The sequence below is a fragment of the Calypte anna genome, chromosome 11 (assembly GCF_003957555.1).
Source record: "Calypte anna isolate BGI_N300 chromosome 11, bCalAnn1_v1.p, whole genome shotgun sequence".
Taxonomy (NCBI): Eukaryota; Metazoa; Chordata; class Aves; order Apodiformes; family Trochilidae; genus Calypte; species Calypte anna.
The window spans coordinates 15861525-15876147 of record NC_044257.1 but is presented as its reverse complement, the minus strand read 5'-3'; the positions used below and the strand labels follow the sequence as shown (position 1 = coordinate 15876147).

The 14623-nt window shown below is 41.2% G+C and overlaps 1 protein-coding gene across 3 annotated transcripts; it reads left to right on the top strand.

Moving 5' to 3' along the window:
- Positions 1–203: 203 nt before the first annotated feature.
- MPHOSPH6 (M-phase phosphoprotein 6) lies at positions 204–8497 on the top strand. Of its 3 annotated transcripts, XM_030457747.1 has the most exons (6): positions 257–334; positions 710–839; positions 4236–4348; positions 5877–5967; positions 6983–7080; positions 7531–8497. In XM_030457747.1, the coding sequence occupies exons 2-6, from the start codon at positions 720–722 to the stop codon at positions 7673–7675; spliced, it is 567 nt and encodes a 188-aa protein (XP_030313607.1). In that variant the 5' UTR covers positions 257–334; positions 710–719; the 3' UTR covers positions 7676–8497. The 3 variants fall into 3 exon arrangements, with proteins under 3 accessions (XP_008489875.1, XP_030313607.1, XP_030313608.1); XM_008491653.2 differs by lacking the exon at positions 710–839 and having other exon boundaries at positions 204–334; XM_030457748.1 differs by lacking the exons at positions 257–334; positions 710–839 and adding an exon at positions 1542–1711.
- Positions 8498–14623: the final 6126 nt, after the last annotated feature.

Below are 14623 nucleotides of genomic sequence, written 5' to 3'. Positions count from 1 at the left end.
GAAGAAATCTCAGGTTCCCTTGCTAATTTACCATTTCACACCGAGTTAAATTCACCTTTTGCTCACACACCCCATCCTGCTCACTCTGTAGTGGAAAGTTGGGGTTTTTAAACGTTGTTTTCGGACAGGGCGGGCCCCCTCCTGTCCCCACAGCCGCGCCCCGGACGCGGAGGGTGGAGCTGCACCGCCTCCTCCTCCTCCTCCCGCTCCTCCTCCGGCCTGTCCGGCTGCGGCGCTACGCGAGCGCGGGGATCCAGTGCGGCCTGCGGGCAGCGTTGCCGCCATGGCCGGGGAGGTGAAAACGAAGCTGTCCAAGAACCTCCTGCGCATGAAGGTGAAGCGGGGGAAGGTGGCAGGGATGGAGGGGAGGGGTGCTGGGACCCCGAGGCCCGGCCCGCGGTGGGATGAGGGGCGGGCGGGCCTGGCCCGGGTGCGGGGGCTCCGGGAGCGCTGAGGCCGCGGCGGGAGGGAGGATGGAGGCGGGGAAAGGATGGGGAATGAGGGGCTGAGACATTCTGTGAGCAGCTTGAGGGGCTCCGGGCTGAACCAGGACATCTCGGCAGCCCCTTCCATGGTTTGGGGCGTTTCTCAGTGTCTGCGCCTGCCCACGCAGCGTCTGTCCTGGGTACGAGTGTCTCCTGCTTCCCACAGCGCACGTTTTTTAAAAAAAAAAAGAATTTTATGTTTTAACCCCTATTTTATGGCTTAACCCTTTCGGGATGACAGCTTTCCGGGCTTCTCCTTTGCAACCCCGCCTGGGAGAGGCGGGTTCGGAGATTCCCTTCTGTTCCATCAATCCTCAGGATGCTGCCGGGGATCCCGGGGGTGCTGAATCGTGGGGTGATGGATCGTGGGTCGATGAATCGTGGGGTGGTGAATCGTGGGGTGATGAATCGTGGGGTGATGGAGGGTTTGATCCAGGAATCAGCCTCAAAGTTGCAGCCCAAGTTTCACCATAGCAAGAGGCATCTTTGGGGCACCACTGGAGAATCAGCCTGTGCCACCTGGTTTCTTAACGTGACTTAACGGTGAATAAAAACTGTAAAACTTCTTCCACAAGAGGTGTTGAAGTGAAAATTTTATTAGTGTTGCTTGCCTGACGTGGGGAGAGCTCTTAATTATTTTTTTTTTGGGGGGGGGGAAGTTTGTCTCCTTGCATTGATAGTGGATAAAACACCCAACCTGAATGGCAGCGTTAATCACCTTCCCAAGCTTATAAATATATAAATATTTGTAACGTCCTGATGTGCCTGTTCCCCTTGGAGTTGTGAATCTCACGTCAAGCCCAATGTGAAATTAGTATCTGGCTAATGGGTTCTGCTTCACCTCGTGTACTACAACACCTAATTCAGTAGAGTACAATCTCCTGTGATTGATGTTTCTTTACTGCTGGAAAACAACCAGTAGAAGTTGAGTTGCCATTAATTTTAAAAAAGCTGCTAATATTCTGTTAAATTCTTCTAACTGAATACGAAGGGGCCTTTGTGATGCTTGTGATGTTTTATTTAACCATGTTTTTCCCCACATACTTACATGGGACTGTATTTTAGACACAGGCTGAAAGGAGTTGAGCTGACTTCAGTTCAATCTGCCATGTAAAGTAATGCAGTGCAGTGGAATATTTACCCCAATTAACGGATGCTGCCTAATGAAAGACTAAAACTCATGCCCAGAGGGAACAGAACACATCTTGCCTTGCTCTCCAAACAGAGTAGGTGTTGAGCTTACTTCAAGCAGGGTGCAACAGGGTAAGACTCCCAGAACCTGGATTGCAGCACCATTTTTTTTAAATTATTTCTATGCAATACTCTCTTTTAAAGTGAAATTTTTGCTCCTGTTTTTTGATCTGTTTATCGATCCCCTGGAGATTTCAAAAGCCAGTTTTTTAGATTCTCTGTCCTGCAAGGCTGTGGAGAAGCAGCCTGTGAGTGTGGTGCCATGACATTTGCAGGTTTCCAGTCTGGGCAGTAGAACCCAGCCTTGAAGAGATGAATAGGTTTTGGAAAGGTCATACACAAATCTTCTATTTAGCACTTTCCTGCAGGTCTTCTTGTTTACAAATGTTTTAATTCATAATCTACCAGCTGCTTCTGCAAATACTGATGTTTTGCCACGATTCAACAGGCAAGGGAAATGTCACCCAAAGGTGCCATGTGGTCAGTGGTAGTTTTGTGAAGGTCCTGTGTGCCAAGTTCCAGACCACACGTGATGTCAAAAGACACGTTTACATCCTGCACCATTTAATCCAGGTCTTGTTGCTTGGGGAAAATAATCTAAATAACCACTCAGTTACTGACTTACATACTCTGTGTCTTCCACAGTAGGTATACTTTTATTTCATCTAGGTGTATTTATATTTTAGAGAAATGCAATCATATTTTTTTTTACTCAGTTATTCCTGTAGTAATCTTCAGGAACATAATCTTTAAAATGTAATGTGAAATTATTATTTAATTGGGCGCTTGCAGCAGAATTTCTCCTGTTGAGATTTCTGACTGGCTAACCAATTTCCTTGAGCAATATGGTTTTCCACATGATAGATTCCCTTATTTTCCTCAAGAAGATACCGTAATTTTAATTGGAAAGCTTTGACATATTTTGGATTGACTCAGAAAAGTCAATTTTTCTTTCATTAAAGATCTTCTACAAATGGATGCAAATAGAAATATAAATGGAAAATGAGACGCAGGCACTAAATTGGCTTTTACTTCAGAGTTTAGTTTGGTTTGCTTGGGCATTTTGTAAAGATTGAAAAGGGGAGAGGATGAATATAGTATGCATGTTTCACATCTGTATTAGGTATATATTTTAATTAAGCTTAGTAATGTAGGATGGGGTTTTTTTGTGGGAGGGAAGTGCTTTTGATGCCTTCTTGGCCTTTAACCCCAACCAGGTCCATTTTAGGTGGGACCTAAACAATGTCCAAGCCTCCACTGGTGTTCAGGAGACAGATGTGGCATGTTCTATGTCAGCCTGCAAGTTTAGCTAAACACAAAAGTCATCCTGCATTAAATGAGAGGGTCAAATTAGCTGACATTAAGTTCCTCTGAAGCATTGCACCTCCAGGTATGCTTTTATGACCACAAAGCATTTTTTTACAAAAGAGTTTGTATAAACTGTACTGGTAGACTTGCCTTCACCTGGGCATTATATTGGTATAATGCACACCTCTCATAGATACAATTATTCAGACACTTACTGGAGACCTTAAGGGAGGTCCCAGCTCCTAGAGATGTGAGAATAAAAGGATTATTACCATAAAGTTGTGACGAGTTCATTTTTTTCCAGAATGTTTCGATGACACTGTTGGTACTTAAATAGCCTCTCAGTTCAGGCACCTGACTTGAGACAAATGGAAAAAAAAAAAGGGATACTTCACATGTATCAGGTCTGTAGTTTTGCACTCCCAGCAATTTTCCATAGGCCATCACAGATGTCCTCTTACTCCCTAGTGTGAGAGAGGTTACTGTGCTTATCTGTCTGTTCCCATCCTCTGCCAAAGGTTATCACCAGGGGAGCAATTTACAGGAATGCCCTTGTATTAGGCAAAATTACCCTAAATTAAATGATTTGTTTCAACTAACTTGCTAGACTGCTACTGCAGTGACTTCAGAAGTGCTTGGATGAGCAGAGCTGGTAACATCTTCTAGCACAGCTGGATACAAGAGAATTCTCTTCATAGCCTCAGTTACTTCTTTCCACTTCCAGAGGCAGGTTCCAGCCTCCTGGGCTACAAAAGACAGTTCATTAAATGGAACCTAGGAAATGAGGATGTTTGAAAGTATGGTTGTTTCAAACACTGGCCAAGCTGGCATGGCTTTCCTCTAGCTCTGAGCTCCAATGCTGTCTGGGTGGGTGGTGGTGGCTCCTGGTATTCAGTCAGAACTTCAACATTTGTGATCTTCTCCAGTGTTTCAGAAATTGTAGCAAAGTTAAGGAGTTGTGACAACTGAGATGCATCAAAAATAACCAGGAAAGGCCTTTTTCTCTGTAAGGTCAAATGTGGCTGACTGCTGACTTCCCAGTTGAGACCTGTGATCAGCAGTTGTTTATTTTTTCCATGAAACCAAACCCAGAGGAAACTCACAACAAGCATGTGCTTTTTAATCAACTGTTAAATGCAATCTGAAGGACAATTGTCCTCATGTAATTACATGTCCATCATGTACTGCATGGCCAGAACATAGTTGTGATGTAAAAAAATTAATCTGTATGTTTATGTGGTTTTTTTTTAGTTCATGCAAAGGGGGTTGGATTCACAAACTAAAAAACAACTAGAAGAGGAAGAAAAGAAGATAATAAGTGAAGAACACTGGTATCTTGATTTACCAGATCTAAAGGAGAAAGAGTAAGCTTGTAACCTTTTGTACTTCTTATCATCACTGGATTTTGGGGGAGTGGGAATAGACTATATGTTTTTTTCCTGTAAAAGAAGTATTAATAAGCAATTAGCAGAAGCAAAAATAGGGACAGACTGACGTTACAGCTTTTTTATTATTTATTTTTGGAGACATTCTCAAGGTTGCCTTGTGCAGTTTGACCTACTTACATTTCTTGTGTGTGTTGTTTTCTTTCACTCAGAATTTCCTCTAGCTGCATGTAATTAGTTTCTTTCAGGCAGGACCCAGTTCATTCACTGCTGCTTTTTCCCTTCATTTGAAAAAAAAAAAAACCAGTTTGAAACCTTGTGTTAGTAAAGTCAGCTCCTGTCACATGGTTAGGACCATTCAGGACAGTTCTGTCTTGTTGAGTCCAGCTTCTAATCTTGTTTCTGAAATAAGAGAGATAATGGCAAAAATAAAGGGTTAGCTAACAAGGAAGATGTCCATTCCTGCTATTTAGAAATTGCTTTAAAAAGCAGAACTTCTTTTAAAATTCTCTGATTTTTGTCCTTTCTAAAGGGGACAGAAATTCCATTGAGGGAGAACATACATAATTTTTGAAAAGATGGGATCCAGGGAATTAACTGTAGTTGAATAAGGTCATTGATAAACTGCTGTTGGCAGATAGGAGAAAAAGGTATTTGAGCTTCAGCAAGGAAGGTTGAAGGTGGACATTATGAGAATTTTTGTAACAATGAGGCTATTGAAGCACTGGAACAGGTTGCCTAAGGAAACACTGGATTCTTCGTCCCTGGAAGTCCTTTGAGGACAGGTTGGATGGACCTTTGCTGTTCATGGTAGATGTTTAACTGATCCTGCCTTGAGGTGGGAGAATGAGTTTCATCTCTTCAGCCCAACTTCCTGTGCGTGGGAACGTTTGCTTTACATGGGAGATGAAGAGGATGAGGGAAGAGTTGCATATGTGTGTGAGGAAAAGAAGGATGGAACAATTCATGGAAGTACTTTTATCTCACACGTGTATTATGAATGCCTCAGGGTCATGTTTCTTTTCTCGCTCCATGCTCATTAAAAGAGGAAAAAAAGGAGGAAGAAAGGGGAAATCTTTCTCTGCTGAACAGAGGATTACACAGTGTTTTATATCCTGACAGACTCAACTAATGCCAGGTCTAACATCAGAATGAAAAATTAATTAGAAGCTTTTGCTGGTGTAGTAATGCCACCTGGAGAGTGATATTTATGTGGTATTTTTATTCTGACAAAGCATTAATGTAGGTGGAATCATCCCAGCAAAGAGTGCTTTTTGTCAGGAGAGTTAATTTTGCTTGTGGAAGTGGCACAGCTTTGCTGTTAAGAAGTATTCCTTTGCACTCCAAGCTCCTTGTATTGAAAGATTTATCAGAGCAATTAAGCTTCAGAAAGTGTGGTGGTGTTTGTTTGTGTGTGGGGAAGACAGCAAATGCCTTTTGCATTTGTTTAATTCCGTTGTCTTAAAGCACATCATTTGACAAGTGCTGGGTTTGGGGTTTCATGCAGGAGCTTTATAATAGAAGAGAGGAGCTTCATGCCCTGTGAGGATCTACTTTATGGCAGAATGTCCTTCAAAGGATTCAATCCAGAAGTTGAGGTACTGTTGAAATGTTCTGTTCTGAGGCAGTCTTGGGTTAGGAAGAAGCCCTTGGGGTTGGGGATTAAGGTGATCACACTACATGATCTTTTGCAGCACCATAAATCCTCCTATGTACAGGAAATCTGTGATTTGAACCAAAATGTTGATCAATGCAGCATGTGGTAAATAGAAGCTTTTTATCTCCTTGTGTTGATGGTTGGTAATTGCATGATTCCTGCACATCTTCCCTCCCTGAAGTGAGGAAACTGTCCCACATGCTGTTCCCCAAAACAAAAGCTTAATTTTCCTCCTGCCATTTAATTTGGAGTCCAGTCCTGCAAATGTTCAACTCTATTTGTTCACCAATTACTTGTGTAAGGACTTAAAGCTCCAAAGTAAAAATTCTGGGCAAGAGAGTCTTTAATTTCTTTCTTGCATGATTCATGCTGATAGAACTGCACTGAAATAGTAATAAGATGTTAGCACTGAACTGAAGCAGGAGGATGAAGGTGCAAAGACTAAAAAGTATGCAAAAAGCTTAGCAAGGTGATTACTGGAGGATTCTTGTAGTTATTTTGAACTTGTTCTCACTCTGACTTAGCATATTATTGCTTCATGGGTTTTACAAGTAGGTTATTGTAGATCCTTGCAGATATTTTTCAATTTTCACAAAACCATTTCAAGGACTGTGTGCTAACATCACACTGAAAAATTAATTATGATCAAATTCTCTGGTCTCCTGAAGATGTCTGGCATGCCCTTGAGGATGTGTGAATAGTAAAATTCACTGAGAACACCTCTCTCTTGCCTCTTTTCCCAAAAGCAAACTCTTAAGCTCAGTTTAGCAACAGGCAGGCACGTTGCCTTTTCTTCATAAGCTTTCTTAACACTGTGCTCTAGCCTGATCAGGGAACAGCAGCTAATTATTCATCTTAATTCTTACCTTTTACACATTTCTCCTACCAGTGAAATTCAGCATAGCTGCCATTGTGCCAGAGTTACATGTTTAAGCTGTTTCTTACTTCATTTTCAGAAGTTAATGATCCAAATGAACTCTAAATACAAGGAAGAAGAGATTGAAGAGGATAACAAAATGGAAGCTGATGTGTCAGATGAAGAAATGGCCAGAAGGTAAGATATATTTTACTATATAATCAATATTGGCTAGGAATATGATATGTTGCTGCATTATGTGTGGGAAGATGAACCCAAAAAGCAAGTACATAAAATATAACAAACAAAAAACCCCACCAGACTTTGGTACTTTACAGAAATGAATTTCCAGGAATGCTGGTGTGTATTTATTGGAATCTTCATCAGTTTGGGGAGAAAATAACCTGCAGGGGGTTTCTGCCCTTCTAAATCCAGACATTCCATGCTAATTTCCCCTTTGTCCCAGGCTGCTAACAAACCCAGACTATCAGAATGAATAACAGTGTAACAAATGATCACGTTAATACTTCTGTCCCTATTAACAAGCTTTTTTAAGCCACTTAAATTGTTGGTTGGATTTATGATTTGCTCCATTGAAGTTTTCTCTGCTTTTAGTAAAAGCTGCAAATTCTTTCATTATCTTTACAGATATGAAACATTAGTGGGAACAATAGGGAAGAAATTCTTGAGAAAGAGAGACCAGCGTGTACTCCAGGATGAAGATGAGGACGGGAATAGTAACACAAGACCTATCAAGAAAGCTAAGAAAAAGTTCTTAAAACCTCAGGATTAATGTCAGCTGCATAAGTGGAGCTAATAGAGATGTTATCTACCAAATATAGTACCACAGGCTGGAGACTGTTTGAAGTTTTTGCTGTGTAATTTTTATTTTTAATGCAAAGGATAGATGTGTAAATCTGTGTCTTTCTTCATTGAAATTTCTACCATCCACATGACATTTTTCAGAGTGGATGTGTATATAATGGATGTCATACATCCTTTCCTCTCTCAGCAGCTTTCAATATGTGGGGCACTAATCCCATCAGCCTTTTTAAATGCTGTGCATAACTAGATTGAGTGTCACATGCAATTGAGAGCAACATTATTTACAATTTATGATAACATCTGAAAAAGTATTTGGAGTAAAGACAAGCTCTGTCCAATCCAGTAAGGCAGTTCAGCTTTTACTGTCTTTTAATTATGAAAATTAAAACCTTTGCTTAAAACATGTTGTTTGGTTGTTTTTTTTTTTACTATGCTAAAAATAGGATGAGAAAAGAATAAGGAGAAAATCCATTTTATTGAATTTTATTTTTTATGAAGCCTATTTAAAAATAGATGGGTTTGTAGTAGAACTCTTTTTTTATAGATGAAACCAAATATTGGGAAATGTTTACAGTTTGACATTTGAGCAGATTGCAAGTCTTAGTTTCTGGCTTCCAAAAGAAGTTTGCTAATCTTGTCTCTCAGCAAAAAAAAAAAGAAAAAGATGCAATCTTATAATTATCTATGTCTTGTCATAAAAGCATAATAACGGCTTCAGAAACATATTTGAAAGCTGAATAAAAACTGTTGGGGCGGGGTTTTGTGGTTAATGATTGTGGTTTAACTAATTTAATGTAAAAAATTATGCTTAATACAATCTGAAATAAGAAGTGATTCTGGTTTGTGCTGACTACAGATGTCCCCAAATAGTTGATTGCACTGACTTTTTGTGTTTAGCATGCACTGAAGCTGTCTGAAGCAAGGTTGGGACAGAAGCTTCGTGCCCTCTGGTCAGTCAGTGCTCTGGGCCCATTGAAAAATGTCAGTGTGGTCTTGTCTAAAATCATGGCAGTTCTCTGTATCCTGCCTTTCAACAAGAAATATTTCTATTGCTTCATTCCCCAGCTGTATGTCTAAGTTACTCATCCTCAATGCTGACTCTCTGGAGAAAGATTAATTTGTTAAATTGAATCAAGCAGTGGCCACTCCATCATGGACATGAGGCTTTTTTTTTCAACAACTCAATCAAGCAAGACAGGAAACTCAATTATATAAAGAAAGGGACTGTGTGTCTGCTGTATTTTGGGTGTCATATATGCACTATAATCCATATATCAAGAGTATCTCATTAGATATTCAAAATGGATCACACATGGAAAGAAATATGCTTTTAAGTTAGTAAGGGGACCTCACACAGGTGGAAAGTCGGTGATTCATGTTCTGAGATAGTTTTTCAGAGCTAATTAAATGCTACTGGTTCAATTACTTAAAACCTGATCATATATTATTGCTAGCTGAACAGAAGTTAATGATGGCAAGGCATTTTTCTTCCCATGGAAGATGTGACCTGAGCTAAGGAGTGATTTATTGTTGGTCATCACAAGAAAAACTCAGTATACCCCATTATTCTCCCATGCTTATTAGTAGGAAAATTATTCCCCTCTATGTGAATGCATTTCTTTAATGAAGAGAGAATTTCTGCACAGCTCTAAGGGATAGCTGAGGTGAGGAAGTGTGTTCAGGTTAAATCCCCAGCAGCCAGGGGATGTCCCTGGAATTGCATCCCCTGAGAGACTGGATTGGAGAGGGCTGCAGTGGTGCCATGTAAAGGAGATTTTGGGGAATTTTGATTGAACTCCATGAGAATCTTTTTGGTGTGGTTTTAGCCAATAACCAAGTGACAGATGCTTTCTCTTATACACCCACTACACACCCAGGGGAAGATAAAAAGGGGAAAAAAGGGAGACAGGCTTGAAGGTTGAAAAATAAAAGTAGAATAGGTTTAATAGTTTTTTTTACAAGAAAGACATGGAGGTGCTGGAGCGTGTCCAGAGAAGGGCTGGATCAGAGGGCTGGAGAGGATCAGACAGACTGACAGAGGTGGGGTTATTCAGTCTGAAGAGAAGGCTCTGAAGAGACCTTATCCTGGCCTTCCAGTATCTGAAGGGGGCTACAAGGAATCTGGGGAGGGACTTTTTAGGGTGTCAGGGAGTGACAGGATATGGGGGAATGGATTCAAACTAGAGGAGGGGAGATGTAGATGGGATGTTAGGAAAAAGTTTTTTAGCGTGAGATAGTGGCACAGGTTGCCCAGAGAGGTGGTGGAAGCTCCATCCGTGGAGGTGTTGAAGGCCAGGATGGATGCAACATGATCCAGTGGGAGGTGTCCCTGGACATGGCAGGGGGGGTTGGAACTGGAGGAGCTTAAAGGTCCCTTCCTTCCAACCCTGACAGTTCTCTAAGAATAATAATAATAATAATAATAATAATAATAACAACAACAACAACAACGTGGGTGAATAATGTTCTCTGGCAAGGAGAGAGGACTGAGGAACCTCCTCAGACAAACTCAGGGCAGGGCAGAGCCCAGGGCAGCCATTTTGTACCACACCCCAGCTCCAGGAGCGCTGTGATTGGTCTATCCAGGTCACCTGACCTGCCCTCCCCTCAAGATGGAGGCCTCGCCTCAGGATGGCTGCTGGAAGGGGTGGTTCCTGCTGTCCTGGGACAGGGATACTTCTCCCTCTCTCTGTTAAAAACTCTGCTGTGTTTTGTTCCGTTCAGGCCAGGGAGAGGCTGTGCAGGACACTGAGCCTTCGTTTCTCGTCGTTCCCTGACAGGAGCTGGAAATGTGAGTGGTGTGGTGGGTGGGGAATGGTGTCAGCTCTCCACAGCTCCCTCCAAAACCCAGGGAACAAAGGGGGAAAGATGGTTCCTAAGCATGACCTGACACTAGCTGGGAAGAAATGTTAGATTTTGGTTTATTGGCTTCAAATGTGACCTTCTGGCTAGGTAAGCTGCTGAAATGCTGCAGTAGGGACAGCTGCTGGGATTTTAGCTCAATGTCTTATTTGTGGTTCATTTGTAAAATGCCCCTTTAAAAGTAGCATTTGTAGCACATTATGAGCAGGAAAAAACAAAGCATCAACACGATATGACTTTTAAAATGTACTATAAGTGCTCAGAATTAGAAGTGGACATTTTAAGGTGGGATCTTCTGAAATACTTATTTACATTTCCTCCCTTATATCTATATATGTATGTATTTTAAGTCTGGTCTCCTAGTCTGGGTAGAAGCATTCTGCTGTATATAATCTTGCACTACTCTTGATAGAGATGTAAGCATAGAAGTGAAATATTCATAATGTGAGTCTAGATTAATTCAAGTTCTCTTGGCTCTGACACAGTCTCAAATGCAAATGAATTTTCATGTGCAACTTCCTAAGCTGTCAAACTTTCCCATGTGATTGTGTCTCTATATAAAGAGCATTTCTTCTTTGAGAACAAAAGCAAGTTGGGCAAGTAGTAAGCATTTTTATTTAAAAAAAAAAAATGGCTACCTGCAAAATTGAATGGGTAAAGAGTTAGCAGACACCAAAAGTGTTTGTGCCTGTTACACTAAGGTACCTATTAAAGTGAACAAAGCAAAGCATGTTGTAGTTTGTGCTCACTGACAGCTCCCAGTGTTAAGTTTAAGCAAGTCTCTAGTCAGGTGAAGCTTTGTCCCTCCCTTTGACAGGCTCTCAGTGTTATTTCTGCTACAACTGCTGATGCAGGAAACACAAACAACTTCATCTTCCTTGCTGATGTGTCTCATTTTGTTACCTTTATGCTTTGTGCTGGATCTGAAAAAGTCCAGGACCAGAGTTCAGCTGAAGTGAGCCATCCCTTCTCCTCCCCTTAGTAATGCATGAGCTGATTAAACTTTGGTTCTTGGGGGAGGGGGAAGGATATTCATGGTGGTGCCATGGAGTTTGAACTGTGTTTCTTCTGCTGTGTGTCTTGTTTTCTAATCAGACCCTCCACAGCTCTACAGTCACGGGTGGCTGTTGTTGCCCTTGGGCATGCCATGTGTTTGTAGTGGGCAGCTGGGCTGGGATTCTGGGATATAATCCAGCATTCAGACTTCAAAAGAAATTACCTCATCTCTCTGTTAATTGGAATACCATATTTTTAACTTGTCTTTGGAATTTTACAAGTCATGGGTGGTGGTTTCAAGTATTTGTTCTACTTCATTTCAACAACAGTCAACAAAAACTGCACCATGTAAAGCTGCACGTTAAACTTAAAACACTCAGAGTGTTAACAATGCTGGGTGGTGGTGAAGGCTGTCAGACATCCATGGTTCCCTTCTGCAAGTGAGTGGGAATTTCTGAGAGCTGTAAGGATGTGGTTGTTTCTTTAGAGTCTGGGAGAGCATCTGCCTTCTACACACATGCCTTGAAGCAGAAGAACTCTCCCAGCAAGAGACTTCTGTGTTTGTTTGGTTTTGTGGGTTTTTTAAACACTATTCTTACCTCAAGTTTTTGATACATTTTGAGTCTGGCATTCACACCTCTTTCATCAGCTTTTGGAGAGCTTTAGTTAAACCATGAAACTCTTCTTAGCTGTACATGTTGGTGTTTCTTTGCATGATGTTGCACACTGATGACCTGGTAACAGTTGTCACATTAAAGGAAGAAAATCTCACTGAGAGAGTGGTTATCAACAGATGGAGTCAGAGAGAGGGCTGAAGCTTCAGTCATGGGCAGCCCCTAGATCTTTAGTAAGAATTGAATGGTAGAAGGTGGCATTTGGGTTGAATCCCATCATTGCAGTCAGTAAAAACGACTGTGTGAGTCTGTAGACTTTTGCCCCAGAAAGTTCTCACACCATAACCTGAGCAATTACCTGGGAGTGACAGCAGGAGCATCTCTAGAGAAGTCTGGAAGCAAAATAGCCACTCTCTTAATGGTTGTCCTCAAGGGCAGCAGCACCAGGCAACAACTGTAGTTCATTGCATAGAGAAATATGGTTGGGTGACCTGGGTGAATGCAGATGGGAATTTTTTATCAGCTAGAATGGAGGTCATGAGTGTTTTGAAGCTTGTAAGGTTCCTTGGGGTCTCAGGGAACACTTCAGTTGGATCAATCATATGGAAAGAGGTAAAAACCCTTTATGGGACCTTAGTATGAGAAAATATGAACACAAATTAAAGTACAAAGCCTTAAGTTCCATTATTTACGGGACAACCTGTGTTCCTGCCTCAGTCAGATCTTTCAGTGCCCCCTGTCACCTCCTGCTTCTGTGTCCCCATGTAGGATGGGTGCACCCAAGGCCATCAGCTGCCACCACAGCATCAGCAGAGAGGAGCCCAGAGCTGCTGAGCTCAACAGAGGAGGTGACTCCTGGGACCTCCTTTTATGTGATCATGTTCTTTCTCAGCTTACAAGCTCTTTTTCCAGGAACCCATAGGGCCTTACTAACACTGCTGTCAAATTTGTTCAATATTGGCCTGTTGGTGGAAGGAGTTTGTGGTGGGGAGGCTTGGCCAGCAGGTCGATAGCACCATTGAACAGATCTCATTTACTTGGCAACTGGTGTGTGCAGGAGTCCTGCAGCTGCAAGGAGAGGCTGTATTTACAGCAACTCTTCATGATTTTATTTTCTTTTATTTGTTTTTAGGTACACAGTTACAGCATTTGTTGAGATTTATGGTCAAATGATGTCTTTGAGTAAAGCGACTGTCAAGGGAAGGAATCAGCGTTTGACCAATGCTCAGGATTATCATAGACTGAGGAGAAAGGGTGCTTTTCAGTGTTACTGCTTTTTTTTTATTCATTTGAGAATGTTTCCCCTTTCTCTGTGGTTTCCTTGGTTGGGCTTTTTGCAAAGAAGCGTGGGGGTGGAACAACCATTTTTTAAAAATGAAGAAAAGTGATTGTGACATAATTCTAAAGAAAGGGATTCCTTCAGATTTGGTTGCCTCCTTGTCTTTTTTTTTCATTTTGATTACAGATGAATGATCTCACTTGTGACATTTAACACTCCTGTGCTAAGTGGTGCTCATTTAGGGGAGTTGTATAGAATCACAGATTTGCTATACACAAAGAGGGCAGAATTAAGGGCATAGTGGGGTTAGCTTCATTATTCTACATTTGTTGTACAAATAATGCTAAAAATACAAAATTTCCACCCCTTTTGGGAGAGAAGTAAATCTAAGCCAGTTGTGACTTTTAAGCACCAGTCACCCTATACAGGATGATTCCATATCAGAAGCAAAGCTTGCAAGTATCTCCTGAGAGCCCATCAGCCACAATAACACTGCAATATATAGTTTTCATCCCCTTGAAATTATACATACAGACCAAAAATTACTTAGAACAGCTTTCTGAAGTAATGGCAAAAGAGATCCTCATGATGATAATTTTAATTTTGTTCTATGTTTTGGCTAAGGGTGATGGTGAAAGAATTATGCCTCCTAATGCTTCTGTCAAAGATGACATTGTTTTACTTATATTAAAGGTAGAGAAATGAGATGAGCTGTGAGTAGTTAGACCTTGTGAAAAGTGAAGTTTTAAATGTGTACTTCATTGTCTGAATGTTCTCAGATGACTTTACTCCCTGTAATAACCATAGAAAAAGTGTTGGCAGCATATATATCACAATTAATAAGCCATCCTCCTATTTATGTGCTATAGGCACTCCAAAATTCCCCAGATGTATTTATTATCCAGGTTTATAACCAGATTCAAATCAGACCCTACATTTGTGCCAAAAATTGAACTGCACTCATCTCACAGCAAATAATTCTGTCTACCTGACAGAAAAGTCTTAAATTCCTGATTTTTCTCAGAATGAAATTCACTTTAATCTGGTACTAATGTATTTTTCCTTCAGTTGCCTGCAAAAGAATCCCATAATCTTACAGTAATGATTCCACAGGCAGTGGGAGGATCTGTACACATGTGGCATTATTGTAGGTTTTCCTGGCCAT

Coding starts and splice junctions, on each gene's coding strand:
- MPHOSPH6 (XM_030457747.1), top strand. CDS start 720: ATGACAGCTTTCCGGGCTTCTCCTTTGCAACCCCGCCTGGGAGAGGCG. Junction 5,968..6,982: donor GATTCAATCCAGAAGTTGAG/GTACTGTTGAAA, acceptor CTTCATTTTCAG/AAGTTAATGATCCAAATGAA. Junction 7,081..7,530: donor GATGAAGAAATGGCCAGAAG/GTAAGATATATT, acceptor TTATCTTTACAG/ATATGAAACATTAGTGGGAA.